Below are 14,413 nucleotides of genomic sequence, written 5' to 3' on the forward strand. Positions count from 1 at the left end.
GGCCCACCACTGATGATATTGAATGAAAGCAAACAGTCAGGCACAATGTTCATAATTTATTTACAGTCAATTATTTATGTGCTTATCCAATGTCAACTATTCATCTGTTGAATAAAAAAAAAAGTTTCAATTAAAAATAAATAGAAGTAGAACATAATGTTTCCTTATTTGATTTCTTGTTCATTTCATATTTCTGTCAGAAAGACAATTACATAAGTCTTTATTGTTGGAGAATGCATTAGTGTTCTAGTACAATCCATGTCATCTGGATTCTGTAACAGGCCTGCATTCTGTGTTAGTTCATTTTAATCTGATGTTTTGCCTGGCTAACATGAAAGGTCTTCTGTGAACCACTCATGTTCACTGATCTACTTGAGGCTTGGTCTTTTTGTAGGGTCTTGCTTCAAGCACCACTTTATCAGATGGTGGCAGGCTATGTGGGCAGTGGCGTGAACAGAAATTGTGTGACTAATTTTTAACTTCAGCTTGCAACTTCAGTATCATTTTTCTCAGATTTGTTGTAATATCCGAATATGCTGCTTTTGTATTTTCGCACATTCAGACACTCCAGGCTTGAAATTGAGGGTCCCAGCAACGATTTCCTCCTTATTACTGAAGGGCATTTCTCCACAGACGATACTAAAGAGGAGAATGCCAAGACTCCAGACTGTAGCACGGTTGGCACAGTACTCGTTGCTGGATTTATTCTGGAGGCCAAAAATCTGGAGCTCTTGAGTAGAAGAGCAACAACATAAGCATCACCACAACTTGGATGTCAATCCTTTTAATTCAGTGGAATCTCTGTTACTCCTTGATGTGCAATTACCTGCATATTCCACATAGAACATGTCCTACCACAAATCGTGACAGCCGAATTCAATCAATTTGATGTCCAGGGTATTGAGGTCGAAAACGTTGCGGCTTTGGCAGTAGCGGGCAGCCTCAACCACCTGCAGCATGAAATCAAAACATAACAGTCATTGAACACTTCACAAGACTGTCAGGATTGAAATCAAGAGAGCCAAATTAAATTTCATCTAAACACACAGATCAGTGGCACTGTAACTATGTATTGTACTCTAAAATGAACAAGTCTCAATAAGACTGGACCCTTACAGCCATATCACACATTAGTAGCCCTAAATGAAAACAGTTCCCTCACACATTTATCTAAATTACACACACAAACATTATTTTTCTTATTACTAACTTTACCATAATCTGCATTTCCGTTCTCCATCTTTATGGGACTTTTTACTTTGTGAAGCATCTGATAACACTAGCAAATGTTTTATGATGAGTCAGTCAAGAATAAACAAATCAGTAGCAAACAAATTCTTTGGTTATCCAAAGAGGGGCCATAGTGAAAGATGAATCACCTGCAGCATGATTATTTTGGGCAGTAGCTCATATAGTACACCTCATTGACTCATGCACAACTCATGCATGTCCATGCAGGGGATTGGTCTTTCCAGAACTAACAGGACACAGTTGGCCATTCCAGAAGCTGCAGAACACACTTGCAGTGAGGTGCATTAAAGCCACCTCTAGATGGAGCTTGCAGGTCTCACCAGGCTAGCAATAAAATAAACATGGTTAGCATAGTTTGTGAAATCACAAGATGATAAGATAAACCTTTATTCATCCCACAGTGGGGAAATTTCCACTTTACAGCAGCAGCAAAGTAGATGAAACAGAAAAATAAGGCATCTATAAGTGCAGAAGAAAATGAAACCTAGATGATGCTGTGAGCGAAGACTAATGTGACTGAACCGAATAGAATTAGATCATCAACAAAGAGATTTGCAGCATATGAATGTAAGAATCACAAAGGAATTTCTTTGCTGGTTATCTTTTCTTTATCTCAATTTCAGTTCTTAACTAATGTGTGTGATATTTTGGAGGTCATGTGATGTCCAGTAAGATGTGGTACCATGGTGAAAGTACACTAGTTTGAAGTGTCAGTTACCTTAAGCTCACATTATGATACTTGCTGCTTATATGTTAATGACCCTAGTTAATGACCCTAACTATCTGATTGGGGTGGGGGTGTTGACTTATGGAAGCAGTCTGCAACAATGGCTAATGCAGCATGTAGGATTCTTATATTGAAAAATGGCAGCAAGTTGCATTATTGTTATTTACAGTAGCAGGTACAAGTTAATGGACACATTCTAGAAACATAGGTTTGGTCTTTAAATCAATTGTAAACTGGACTTTGTTGCTGTTATGCAGAGCAGCAGTAAAGTTACTTACAACAATGATGTACAGGTCTGAGCTGTCCTTAGGAATGTATTTAATCGCTACCTAAAAACAAAAACACACCACTGTAGTGTAGCAGTCAACAGATGGAAACTTTAAAATATTCTGTGGAATCTACATTGAAAACTAATCTATGGAGATTCCACAGATAAGTTCACAACATAAAAACAATTTAACAAACTAATGGAAAAACGAAAATTGGAACAAGCCTTAGACATTAAATCTAGTAATAGCTCTGTTCATTGTGTTATTGTGATATATAATATCTATAATAACTATCTAAAACATTTTATTTAAACCATTTATAGATTAGCCCTGTACCTTATGACAGTTGGTAGTGTAATGTAGCTAACTAGATAATCAACTTGACTTGTGCATCATAACCGAATAATAATACCAGTAAATTTGATAGGAAAATACATTTTCTAATGTGTAAATTGTCCCAGCATTTCCTTATTCCTGTGTCAGGAAATAAAAATGTGACACCACACAAGGTGGAGACAGAACCTGGGTGTCCTTGCAGGAGAAAACACAAAACAAAGACGGGCGACACAATACACTGACCAGGAACCGATAAACCTTGACAAAGGTGAAAAACAGAAACAACGTCTGAACAACTAAAAACACTAAACACAGGGTGTATATATAGAGAGGCTAATCAAGGGAAACAGGAAACAGGTGATGGCGAAAGGTGGGAACAGAAAGGTGAAACAGGTGGGACAAAGAACACTTGGGGAAAATATAAACGAGATCACGTGACAGAAATCATAAATACAAGCTTAAAACTAGTGCCGCCAGAAGGCCCTCTGGTGGTCAAGTAAGGAAGCGACCAAGCAGCTCCTGACATCTTGTGATAATGATTACCTTTAACAATTATCATATAGTCTCTATTGTTTCTGTTCCACTTATTTCAATCCCTTATTTCAATTTGGATTCCGTGTTCCTGGTGTGTTTAATATGATTGGTACATAAGAAAATTGTGTTAATATTGTTTTATCTTATTATGTGCAATATGTTTTAGTTCCCTATCACCTTTTTTGTATTTTGAGTACATTTTCTTATATATAGAATATTTCATTTAAAATATTTTATATTTACATTTTAGATTCCTTATTTTAATTTGGATTCCGTGTTCCTGCTGTGTTTAATATGATTGATACATAACAAAATTGTGGTAATATTATCTTAGTATGTGCAATATGTTCTAGTTCCCTATAACCTTTTTTGTACTTTGAGTAAAAGTATCTTATCTTGCCTTTTCTTGAGAAAAACAAAAAGTATTTACATAATCCTCATTTAAAAAACATTGAGGACCTGAATCCTGTGAAGTACACCTACAAAAAAGAAGGCCCTGTAATGAAATGACAACCTTATTAAAGATTTAAGTCACCAGAGAAAGTTTTTAGATCTGATCCAAAGCCTCCACTCCCCAACAGATTTCCAATGGTGTACAAGTCAAGAAACCTCTGCGCTATAGAAAAAATAAAGACACAAAATGAGACTCATGTTTGTTGTCCTCTTCTGTGGAATGGTCAGTAATAAGTCAGTGGTTTATTTCATATGTTTTAAATTTCTTTTTGTGAGTGATACAACAGCACAATAACTATAATCATAACATGCTGGACTTATTACACCCTTCTGACTTTGGGCAGAAAAGCCAGTAGTTACTTATAAAAAACAACTTAGATACCATAGATACATACTGCACTCTACAGAACTGACCACAAAATTAACATCCCATCGTCTTTCCATCTTCTTCTTTTTTTGTTTGTTTGCAAGCAAAGGCCATTTCCTGTTACTGCTTAACTGGGCTGCTATAGTGAGTACTATAGTGAGTACTATAGTGAGTAAGCATCATCTAGTCACATGACCAAAATGAGATCAAAATAAGCTTACTGAATTGACAGAGTTGTTGTGCACTCAGTCAGTATGCCAGAATTGCCATCTTTACTGATTTTGGTAGACCAATTTAAAATGTTGAATTTTGAAATATTGGTATAAATGAGGAAGTATTACATTCCCTCTGGGTCAGTGAGGAATTCAAGACAAGAAGGGTGGAAAGTGGGCATCTCTTGGACCTGAAAGTTGGGTAAACATATTATATCCATATAAATGTGAAGAATTTATGGCTTATCATGACAAATCATGAGAAATTTTGGATATATTTTGTGTCCAAAATATACAATATCAACTTTACAAAAGTATTCTCTTATATTATTTGTATATACATATTGCTACAGCAGCATTTGACTGAAGTATAAAAATAAGATGTAACTTTAATTTAAAATATTTTATCACCTCCTCGTCCACATCCCAGTCCTCATGCTGGATTTCCTGAGTGTTCACATAGGTGGTGGCCTTTTCTGAGTCCATGTCCCACATCTCCGTGAAAACAGACATTTCAGCTGTCAGGGTATACTGTGATTGGGTCCACTTCCCACACTAGGTCCAGCATCTTCAATAACGCTTTGCACTATTGATAAAAGAGCAATTTTTGTCATTATTCAATCAGATATAACACAGAAACAACACACAAGGCAGAAGTACACCTGACTGCAACGTTTGATAATCTTAGGTCTTATACCAGATGTCACTCTCACTGGGATGCTGATCAGTTACTTTATCATCTTCAACAGTATGTAGTTTGCTGTCATACAGACAGTATAGCACCACATGTTTTTTGTATTGTATTCCAAGGAAACACACATGAAATTAGAATTTTCTCATTATCTGAATAGAAAATATAGCTAACAGGACATGCTGACATGTCAGAATTATAAATAAGATGGATTAGCTTGATGGAGTCTTTCTCCATAGCTGAAATCAAGCTGAAATATGCAAGTGATCCCAATCTCTTGAGCGGTAGTATATATATATATATATATATATATATATATATATATATATATATATATATATATATATATATATATATATATATATATATATATATATATACAGCTCTGTATGAGACCACTGCCCAATCTCCAGATTTAAACCCTATTGAAAACCTCTGGAATGTCATCAAGAGGAAGATGGATGGTCACAAACCATCAAGCAAATCTGAGCTGTTTGCTTTTTTGCAAAATAGTGGTATAAAGTTATCCAACAGTAATGTGAAAAACTGGTGGAGAGCATGCCAAAACGCAAGCAACAAAGAGTTTCCAAAAAGCAAATTAAAAATTTAAGATTGTTAAAGAATGGCAATGACACAAGAAATTATTAAGTGATGTCAATTATCTTGCCACATATTAAAAAATGACAAAATTTTATTATTTTACAAATAATAAGATTCTACATATCAAATGATCTGACTCACTGAAGAGCTGGAATAAATTTCTGTAGTGAATGAAGTCGACTGAAGTGAAATGAAACTAAAATGTATAAAGGATGTTTTTACACCAGGCACTGCAAAGCAAATAGATGGGAGCAGTTTCCACCATGGAGACTCCTTTAGTTTATTTGTATAGGGCTTTTGGCAATTGTTACAAAGCAGCTGTACAGCAATATGGATGTATGTAACTATCTAATGAGTGAGCCTGAGTCAGCAGCAGCAAAGGAAAACTCGATATGTAGGGGTGGGCAATATATGATAAAAATATCATATCATGATTCTCCAAGACATTTCCATCGTAGTATATATATGGAAGTGGATCTTGTTGAACAATTGGGCGAGGATTTCGGCACCTCGGTGTCCAAGTACCTTCCACACTTTGGCAGGGATGCCATCGGGTCCAGGGGCCTTTCCATTCTTCATCTTCTTGACGGACTTCGGTCGAGCTGATTGTGGTACTGGTCCGTGAACAAGGGCGGCGCTGGGGGTGGGTGCGAGAATTCTTTGTTGAAAGTTGATTCAAAATATTCTTTCCAATGCTGCAGGATGGCGGGAGAATCGTGGAGGACACGGTGGTTGTCATCTTTAATATTCGTTCCATGACCAGTGTCCAGGGTCGAGCGGTGACAGGCGTTGGAGGGCTTGTAGATTCGGTTCGCTCTTTCGGGTGTGTCGAGTTGGATGTAGAGATCGGCGTGATGCCGGGCGTTCGCAACAGCCACCACCTTTTTCGCTTCCGACTTCAATGGCCGATACTCTTGCCAGTCGTCATCCGCTTGCGATGCATACCAGGCCTTGAACGTGGCCTTCTTCGCCTTCATGGACAGTTGGACTTCCTCGCTCCACCACCAGACCTGCATGTCGATGAATCACTGCCCTGGCTTGGTCATACCAAGGGGCTCTTCCGCTTCATCGCAAATTGTCTTGGCCACATTTGCCCAGAGTGCTTCACAGGATGATCTTTGTTGATGGCGGTGACGCGAGTGTTGAGCATTGTGGCAAGCTTGTCTCTGACCTTGGCCCGTCCATTTCGTTTCTTGCAGGCGATATTGACAATGCACTGTAAAAAAAAAAAAAAAAAAAGTATCACATTTACAGTAAATTACTGGCAGCTGTTGTTGCCAGAATTTCATGGTAAAAAAACAAAAAAAAACACGCTACAACACATAATGCAGAACAACTGCTGGCAGATGACAGCAACAACAACAGGAAGAAATATCTTCTCCTGAGTGAAAATGAAATCATCTCAAGCATCTCTTTAATTCTTTTTAATATGTAGGTTACAAATTAAAATCAAATGGCTATATTCAAGAGATAGATAGATAGATAGATAGATAGATAGATAGATAGATAGATAGATAGATAGATAGATAGATACTTTGATACTTTAGATAGATACTTTGCATTTTAATGTGACAAAACTCAATGAAAACTATACATCGTTCAGCGGCACATATGCTTGTCAGAGAAAACATCTTCCCAAGCTGATGGTTTTCAGTTTTCAGTTCACATTTGTCTAGAGTTAATTTGTGACATTTCTTGGCTTCTTAATGTTCTTTATACCATCAGGTGTCTTGTGCAGTGTACGTGTGGGTACAGCATTGTTAATGCTGCTACAACTGCTGTAAAATCCATATTGATGGCAAGAAACATTCAGTTAAGACGGACAAAAGACAGTCCATTATTACATTAAGAAATGGCGGTTCGTTAATCTAAAATATCTTAAGAACTTTGTATCCCCATGTGCAGTCACCAAAACCATCAAACACTATGATGAAACTGCCTCTCACAAGGGCTGTCCCAGGAAAATAAGGCCAAGAGCTGCTGCAGATGATAATTTTATTAAACTTTTCCAGCCTCGGAACTGCCAATTTACAGCACCTCAGATTACAGCCCACATAAACGCCTCTTGGAGTTCAAGAGTCAGACATATTCAACATCCACTGTTCAAAGGAGACCTTCATGGTTGAAATGCAGCAAAAAAAAAAAACCCAACAACAATTAATTCAGAAAAACAACAAGCAGAAGAGTCTTGTTCAGGCCAAGAAACACAAGAAATGGAAATTGGATCACTGCGTGGATGAGGAGGTGTGATGATGTGGGGGTGCTTTGCTGGTGACACTGCTGTGACTTAGTCAAAATTGAGGGCACACTTAACCAGCATGGCTACCACTGCATTTTGCAGTGACATGCCATCCCATCTGGTTTGCACTTAGTGGGTCCATCATTTGTTTTCCAACAGGACAATAACCCCAAACACAGCTCTAGATTATGTAGGAGCTATTTGTTCAAGAAGGAGAGTGATGGAATACTGCATCAGATGCCACTGCCTTCCGATCACTAAATTTAAATACAGTTGAGATAGTTTGGAATGAGTTTGACCAGAGAATGAAGAAAAAGCTGCCAACAAGTACTCAACACCTCTGGGAACTCCTTCAAGAAAAGTAGAAAACCATTCCATACCTCATGGGCTGACTCAGAGAATGCAAAGAGTGTGCAAAGCTGTCATCAAAGTAAAAGGTGGCTACTTTGAAGAATCGAAAATATAAAACATATTATAGGTAATTTAACATGTTTTTATTGACTACATAATTGTTCTGTCATAATTTCAGTGTTTTTATTATATATATTCAATGTTGAAATCAATAAAAATAAAGAAAAAACATTGAATAATAAGATATGTCCAACCTTTTGACTGGTAGTATAGTTAGAGTCAGCTTTACTACAAGAGTTGAGGTGATCAGAAAGATTTGATTGAAACAAGCTGTATAAACCCAGCACATAGGTTCTATCTGAAAAGCTATATAAGTGGAGACACACTTATATGTGTGTGAGGGCAGTGGTGGCCGGTCAATAGGGGGCCTTAAAGTTAGCCAGAGAAGAATGCTACTTTAACAGGTTAACAATAATTATATATTTAAATAACAAAATAAAATAATTTAGTTGAATTATCAAGTTGAGTAGTCATATTATCATTTATTTAAAAAAAAAAAAAATCAAAATTGTATTCCGTTATATGTATGTGTGTGTGTTTGTATCACACCTGCCTCTGTAATTAAGACATTAGAAGCAGATTTTAGAGATACGAACCCAAGAGAAAGGATAATATCTCAGGAGGATATTCAATTTCTTCACCAGTTGAAGGGAAAAATTCAACAAAACAAAGGAGGACATGTGGAGATGCCCCTACTTTTCAGAGACATCCTCAGCTACGTTTGAAACATCTGAAAAGAAAATTGGTGAAAAGTCTCAAATACAGAGGGGACTATGTGAAATTTATGGACAGTGTCTTTAGAGATGGTAATGCAGAATTTACCCGCAGAATGGTGCACCAAACAAAGGCAATGTTTGGTATATTCCACACCATGGGGTGTATCATCCCAGGAAGCCAGAGAAAATAAAAGTGGTATTTCACTGCTCAGGCAAATTCAAAGGCACATCACTAAATGACCACCTACTCACAGGGCCAGATTTAATGAATGCTCTGACTGGAGTGCTATGTAGATTTCTTGAGCATCAGATTGCTATTATCTGCGATGTAGAGAAAATGTTCCACCACTTTCATGTCAGTCCAGAAGATCAGGATTTCCTGAGATTTCTATAGTGGGAAAATGGGAACACTGAAAGGGATCCCAAGGAATATTGCATGTGAGTGCATATTTAATTAACTTAAATATGTAACAAACTTTCTGTAAAGATGTAAAGAACTGCGTTCTGGACTAACTGGAGCTTGTTTATGCTCCTACTGAAACATCCAGATAGTAAGGCATTACAATAATCCAACCTAGAGGTAACAAAAGCATGAACTAATTTTTCTGCATCATGAAGTGACATCATATTTCTTATCTTAGCAATATTTCTGAGATGAAACTATTCATACTACATACAGTTTAATGATGTAAGTGTAACTGGTGTCAATCAAAAAATATTTCCAGGTAACTGAAAATATGGGCATAGACATCATGCATGATGTGTAAGAGGGACTCACATGAGGTGACATTTCATTTATAAGGGGTGGACATTCCAAAGTGGGAGCGAAGCAATCACCACCTGGTTATCTCTGCCTTCCTCAATGAGCTGACAAAACAAAACTAAAACTATAAAAAACATTTAGCAGTAGATACAGACAACTTTTCGGTCACACAGTATAATCATAAATCATGTGTCATAAATTATTGGCCTGTTAGAATAGTGATGCCTATTTTAATGTAATGTTCTTAATCTCTTGTCCAAAAGTGGTCCGAAAGGGTCCACTGTGGGGTGCCAGAGGTCAACAATGTTTGCGGTACACGGGAACGTGGGCAATGGGCTGGGACACCTGCAGCAGCCATCCTGCAATCTGTGGAAGTCTTTGTTTTATAGGCATGCCTAGGCCGGGGGTTTAAGAAGAGATTGTTTGGGGTGTGTGAAGTGTGATGAAAAAATGTTGTATCCTGTAGTATAAATGATGTAGCAAGAAAGTAGAATGAAGATTTGTTGTGCCATGCTCAGAACAGAGGGTGCAGCTAGCCAAGGTCAACTAATAGTGTAGGAATGAAAAATAAAAAATAAAAGTATGCTTCATTGAGAAAGACAAAAGTAAGTAGACAATGAATCTTTATCGTTACCTTATAAGGAGTTAGTTCCTTTTTCCTAAATCTCTGGTTTAGAAAGATGTCTACAAAAACTTAGTGTAACAGATGATCCTTGGGTCCTGTTGCACACTAGTAAAAATAAAACTAACCTTTTTTACTCTTGCCTGTGCCTAGTGTGCTATTTTCTCAAGACTTCCACTACAGAAGGCAGTAGCCATAGGTTCTATCTAAACCAAATCATCTGGGCTGTTTATGGAGCATGCAACTCTCAAAATCTTGTCCCAATAAGCGCAGTCAGGGATAAAGAAGCAACAAAAGGCCCAAGAACCTAAAGAGACCTTTTTTTTTTTTCTGGAGGAAGAACATCTTGAATGACCTGAAATGCTTAGCAGAGAGTTAATGCTGTACTGTGACAAGGTGAAACTCAGTGTATTACAGTGGATTGACTGAACTGTAACTTAGTATCGTACTTAATACACGTAAAAAAAATAATAGATTCGAATAACAGAATTGAACACACAATTTATAAAATAAAACAAACAAAAAAACCCCCCAAACTTTCATTTTCTGTGCTTACTTTACTTGGATGTTTGTTCTTTCTGCTACTTTTTGTTTAATTATTTAATTTTCTGTTTATTCACCCCTCACTTTTCTGAATTCTTTCCAGGATGCTAGTTTGTTATTCAAAAATCACAAGTAGAGTTTTATGCAGATTAGGGGGTGAGATAAAAGTGTCCATTGGTCCACTGCTTCTCAACCTACTGCCCTTCTCTAGCCAATTAGTAAAGTGATGTCACTGACATGCGCCAGTTAGTGTTTGAACCCGTGTGGAGCAAGTGAGAAGATGGGCGATTAGTGTAACAAAAAAACTGTACTGCACAAATGTAATCAATATCAATGTATACGTTAGTTAGATGCCTTCATTATCCAATGAATCAGTTGTAATATGTCTAAAATGGTTTTTAAATGTCCCACTTGTTTGTGCAAGTGTGGATGAAATTGCTTTCTTACTAGAGGAGCAGAGTTCTGGGGTTGTGCTTATAGAGACTGAGTGGATTCTGTGGTCACAGGCACAGTTTAGGACAGCCATTGAACCAAACTCCCCATCCCGAGACATTGAACAAGATCTGTACTTATTAGTTTTAAACTATGTGCAGCAAATTGTCAAATAAATGTTTTTTAATTACATTTATAGCATCACCCTACAATGTATTACATCTAATAACCCTAAATCCTTCTGAAGCTTTTATGGTGGCATGCAACTCCATAATGAAGTTGATCTATTTCTAGCACAGAAATAAAGAGTCTAGAAATAAATTAAAATTTAACGAGTTATTTTGAGTTGACAGTTTTTTGACTCTGAAAGAGACGATTGTTATAAGAGTGATTAAGAGTCTGGGTTAATAGAAATACAAAACCACTTCCAAATATTCTATCTAGTAAACACAAAGCGAATTACATTACTTTAAAGGTATACATTTCATTATGATGAAACTGAACACATGAGCTTAGTGCTGCTAGCGCACTACTCTGCTGTTTGAGCAACAATAACGCCATGCTATGATGCTAAATATTGTACAGTGATACACTAGCATAATAACAGGAGGTTTGACACGATACTACAATAGCCAAACATATAAGAAGCTTTAAGCGTATTAATTAAATCTTCTCGCTTGCTCAAGACGGGTTCAAACACTAACCGGAGAGTCGCGCGTCAGTGACGTCACTACTGATTGGCTGGAGAAGGGCAGTAAATTGAAAAGCAGTGGACCAATAGAGACTTTTATCTCGCCCCCTAATCTGCGTAAAATTCTACTTGTGATTTTTTGAATAACAAACTCTAGCATCCTGTAAAGAACTCAGAAAAGTGAAGCGTGAATAAAGAGAAAATTAAATAACGAGCAAAAAGTAGCAGAAAGAACAAACATCCGAATAAAGTAAGCACGGAAAATAAAAATTTGTTTTTAATTCCTAGTGTTTCGAGTTCTTTTTTTTTTGTTTATTTTTTTTTTAAATTGTGTGTGCAATTCTGTGATTCGCGTCTATTAGGGTATTTTTTTTTCGAGTACGATACTTATGGCGCTAATTTGACGCCATAGTTTTAACCACAGAAGTTCAGCTGTAGGTTGCATTTTAAGACAGTACTGTTGCAGGTATAAAATGAATTACAAACGTAAATTATTATGGATCATGTTGCTTAGGTATGCATACTGCAGGTGTACATCATGGGAAATACAGATCTCTATATAAATCTATATACCGGTGTGTGCCATATTCTTTTGTATTACATGCTAGTTTCCTAACAATTTCTTTAATATGAGTGCTGAGTAAATTTTAATTTAAAATAGCTTCCAGTAACTTTCCAGCTTATTTTGAATGTAATTACTCCATTGTCAGTGGGGATAGCGGGACATATTTTAGTCTCAGCTACGAGGGTAATACCTCCGGAAGCGTCACCTCTACTGCGTGCCGTACCGGGCGCATGCGTGGTACAAATCGGGCACGTGGCGCGGATTAGATAACGAATCAGCTAACGAGAATCGGCTACTAAATACAAGGGCCACTGCAAAGGTAAATCACAATTTAGATGTATTAGAATGAACATAAATGTTTTATTAAACATATCTTTCAAAGTAGTCAATATTAAAGCAATATCTCGGCTAAATAAAACAATATCTCTGACTAGATGAATCTGTTTTTTTCGAAAGCAAAATTGTATTTACTCATCACATGCAGTCCGGGTTGGGCTAGTTATGAAGCTAATCCTGAGATGAGAAGGGACGGAAATATATTTTTATTGTTTTATTGTTGTTTTATTTAATGTAACTTTATGTAATATTTTCAGCTTCTTAAAAGCAGCATTGAATGAACGCGTACGGTAGTGTGTCTAAACGGACTCCTATTGTAAGTATCACACTATATGTGCAGTTAAAAGTTATCATTGTGGGGTGTAAAGAGTAAGAAGACAGTCATTCAGTTAATAAACACATGTATCGTGCACAAATGTGGTTTATTCATTTGGTAGCATTTTTCCAACCCTGAGATATGATTGATTGTACAGGTACATCAAGTAGTTCACTGGGAACCAAATCCTTGAGTATTTGTGTTTAGGTAAATACATATTGGGGAGCTTCAACAAAAAGCACTTATATGAATTTTTTCTTCTTCTCCAGGTCTGAAGATGCTTGGTGTCCGATCTTTTGCCTATTTTACACCGTGGAGCATGCTGAGAATCACTCTACAAGCAAGCCAAAATCCATGCCCTTATGACTATTCTATACCAAGGTTGTATAGCTGCTACACACTACATACAAACAGGTGTCAAAATAGGAAACATGCACATTTCCATCGTCCTTGTGAGAGAGTACTTGTGTTGCAGTCATTTGAGCACCAGCGAGCTACATTTTTTCAGGACAATAGCCAAAGCCCTCCAAAGTCTAGTTTCTCAGCCAGGATAAAGCTTAGAACCCGACTGGCCATGACATTGCTTGTTGGAGGTGCTATAATTGGCACCTGGTTGTATGTGCATGAGGAAAAGCAGCAGAAGCTGCAGATGCAGCGGATAGAGCAGTTGAGGAAAGTGGCCATAGGTCAGGGAGACTTCTGCTTGCTGGACCACACTGGTCAGCGACGGACCAAAAAGGACTTCCTGGGGCAATGGGTGCTTTTATATTTCGGCTTCACACACTGCCCTGATATCTGCCCTGATGAGCTGGAAAAGATGAGCAGTGTGGTAAAGCTGCTAGATGAGTCAAACCTGCCCACTATGCAGCCATTGTTTATAACCGTTGATCCTGAAAGGGATGATGTGGCTGCTATGGCTAAGTACATCAGAGATTTTCATCCACGGCTGATCGGATTGACTGGGACACCTGAAGAGGTAAAGGAAGCCGGAAGGGCTTACCGGGTTTACGCGAGTGCTGGACCCAAGGACGAAGACGGAGACTATATTGTGGACCACACCATCCTTATATACCTCATTAGTCCAGATGGCCTTTTCCTGGACTATTACAACCGAATGAAAAATGCCACGCAGATTGCTGAAAGCATCCGTCAACACATGAAGAATTATATGAAGTTATTCCCTGTCTGACCGTATTTCTAGTACAGGGAGATTTCATAACATATTGCAAAATGATTTTTTTTTAAAATTGATATTAAAATAATGTAAGTTTGTTTGTGGCTTTAATTGAGGTTCTATAAGATCTCAAAAAGGTTTATCCAAATGATCCAAAACAAAATG

General features: G+C 37.4%; 1 protein-coding gene and 1 long non-coding RNA gene across 3 annotated transcripts; one reads left to right on the forward strand and one right to left on the reverse strand.

The window, feature by feature from the left end:
- Positions 1-6,967: 6,967 nt before the first annotated feature.
- Positions 6,968-11,868, reverse strand: LOC131364829 (uncharacterized). The gene is made up of 3 exons (XR_009206531.1): positions 10,748-11,868; positions 9,585-9,673; positions 6,968-9,194 (listed from the first exon to the last, which is right to left on the reverse strand). It is a non-coding gene; the product is annotated as an uncharacterized LOC131364829 (long non-coding RNA).
- A 770-nt stretch (positions 11,869-12,638) lies between these two features.
- Positions 12,639-14,405, forward strand: LOC131364825 (protein SCO2 homolog, mitochondrial). 2 transcript variants are annotated; one of them, XM_058408228.1, is made up of 2 exons: positions 12,639-12,741; positions 13,344-14,405. In XM_058408228.1, the coding sequence occupies exon 2, from the start codon at positions 13,352-13,354 to the stop codon at positions 14,261-14,263; it is 912 nt and encodes a 303-aa protein (XP_058264211.1). In that variant the 5' UTR covers positions 12,639-12,741; positions 13,344-13,351; the 3' UTR covers positions 14,264-14,405. The 2 variants fall into 2 exon arrangements, with proteins under 2 accessions (XP_058264211.1, XP_058264210.1); XM_058408227.1 differs by lacking the exon at positions 12,639-12,741 and adding an exon at positions 12,782-13,074.
- Positions 14,406-14,413: the final 8 nt, after the last annotated feature.

Source organism: Hemibagrus wyckioides, linkage group LG14 (genome assembly GCF_019097595.1).
Source record: "Hemibagrus wyckioides isolate EC202008001 linkage group LG14, SWU_Hwy_1.0, whole genome shotgun sequence".
NCBI lineage: Eukaryota > Metazoa > Chordata > Actinopteri > Siluriformes > Bagridae > Hemibagrus > Hemibagrus wyckioides.

Excerpts from the sequence above, each read along its gene's own strand:
- LOC131364825 (XM_058408228.1), top strand. The coding sequence starts at position 13,352 with ATGCTTGGTGTCCGATCTTTTGCCTATTTTACACCGTGGAGCATGCTG.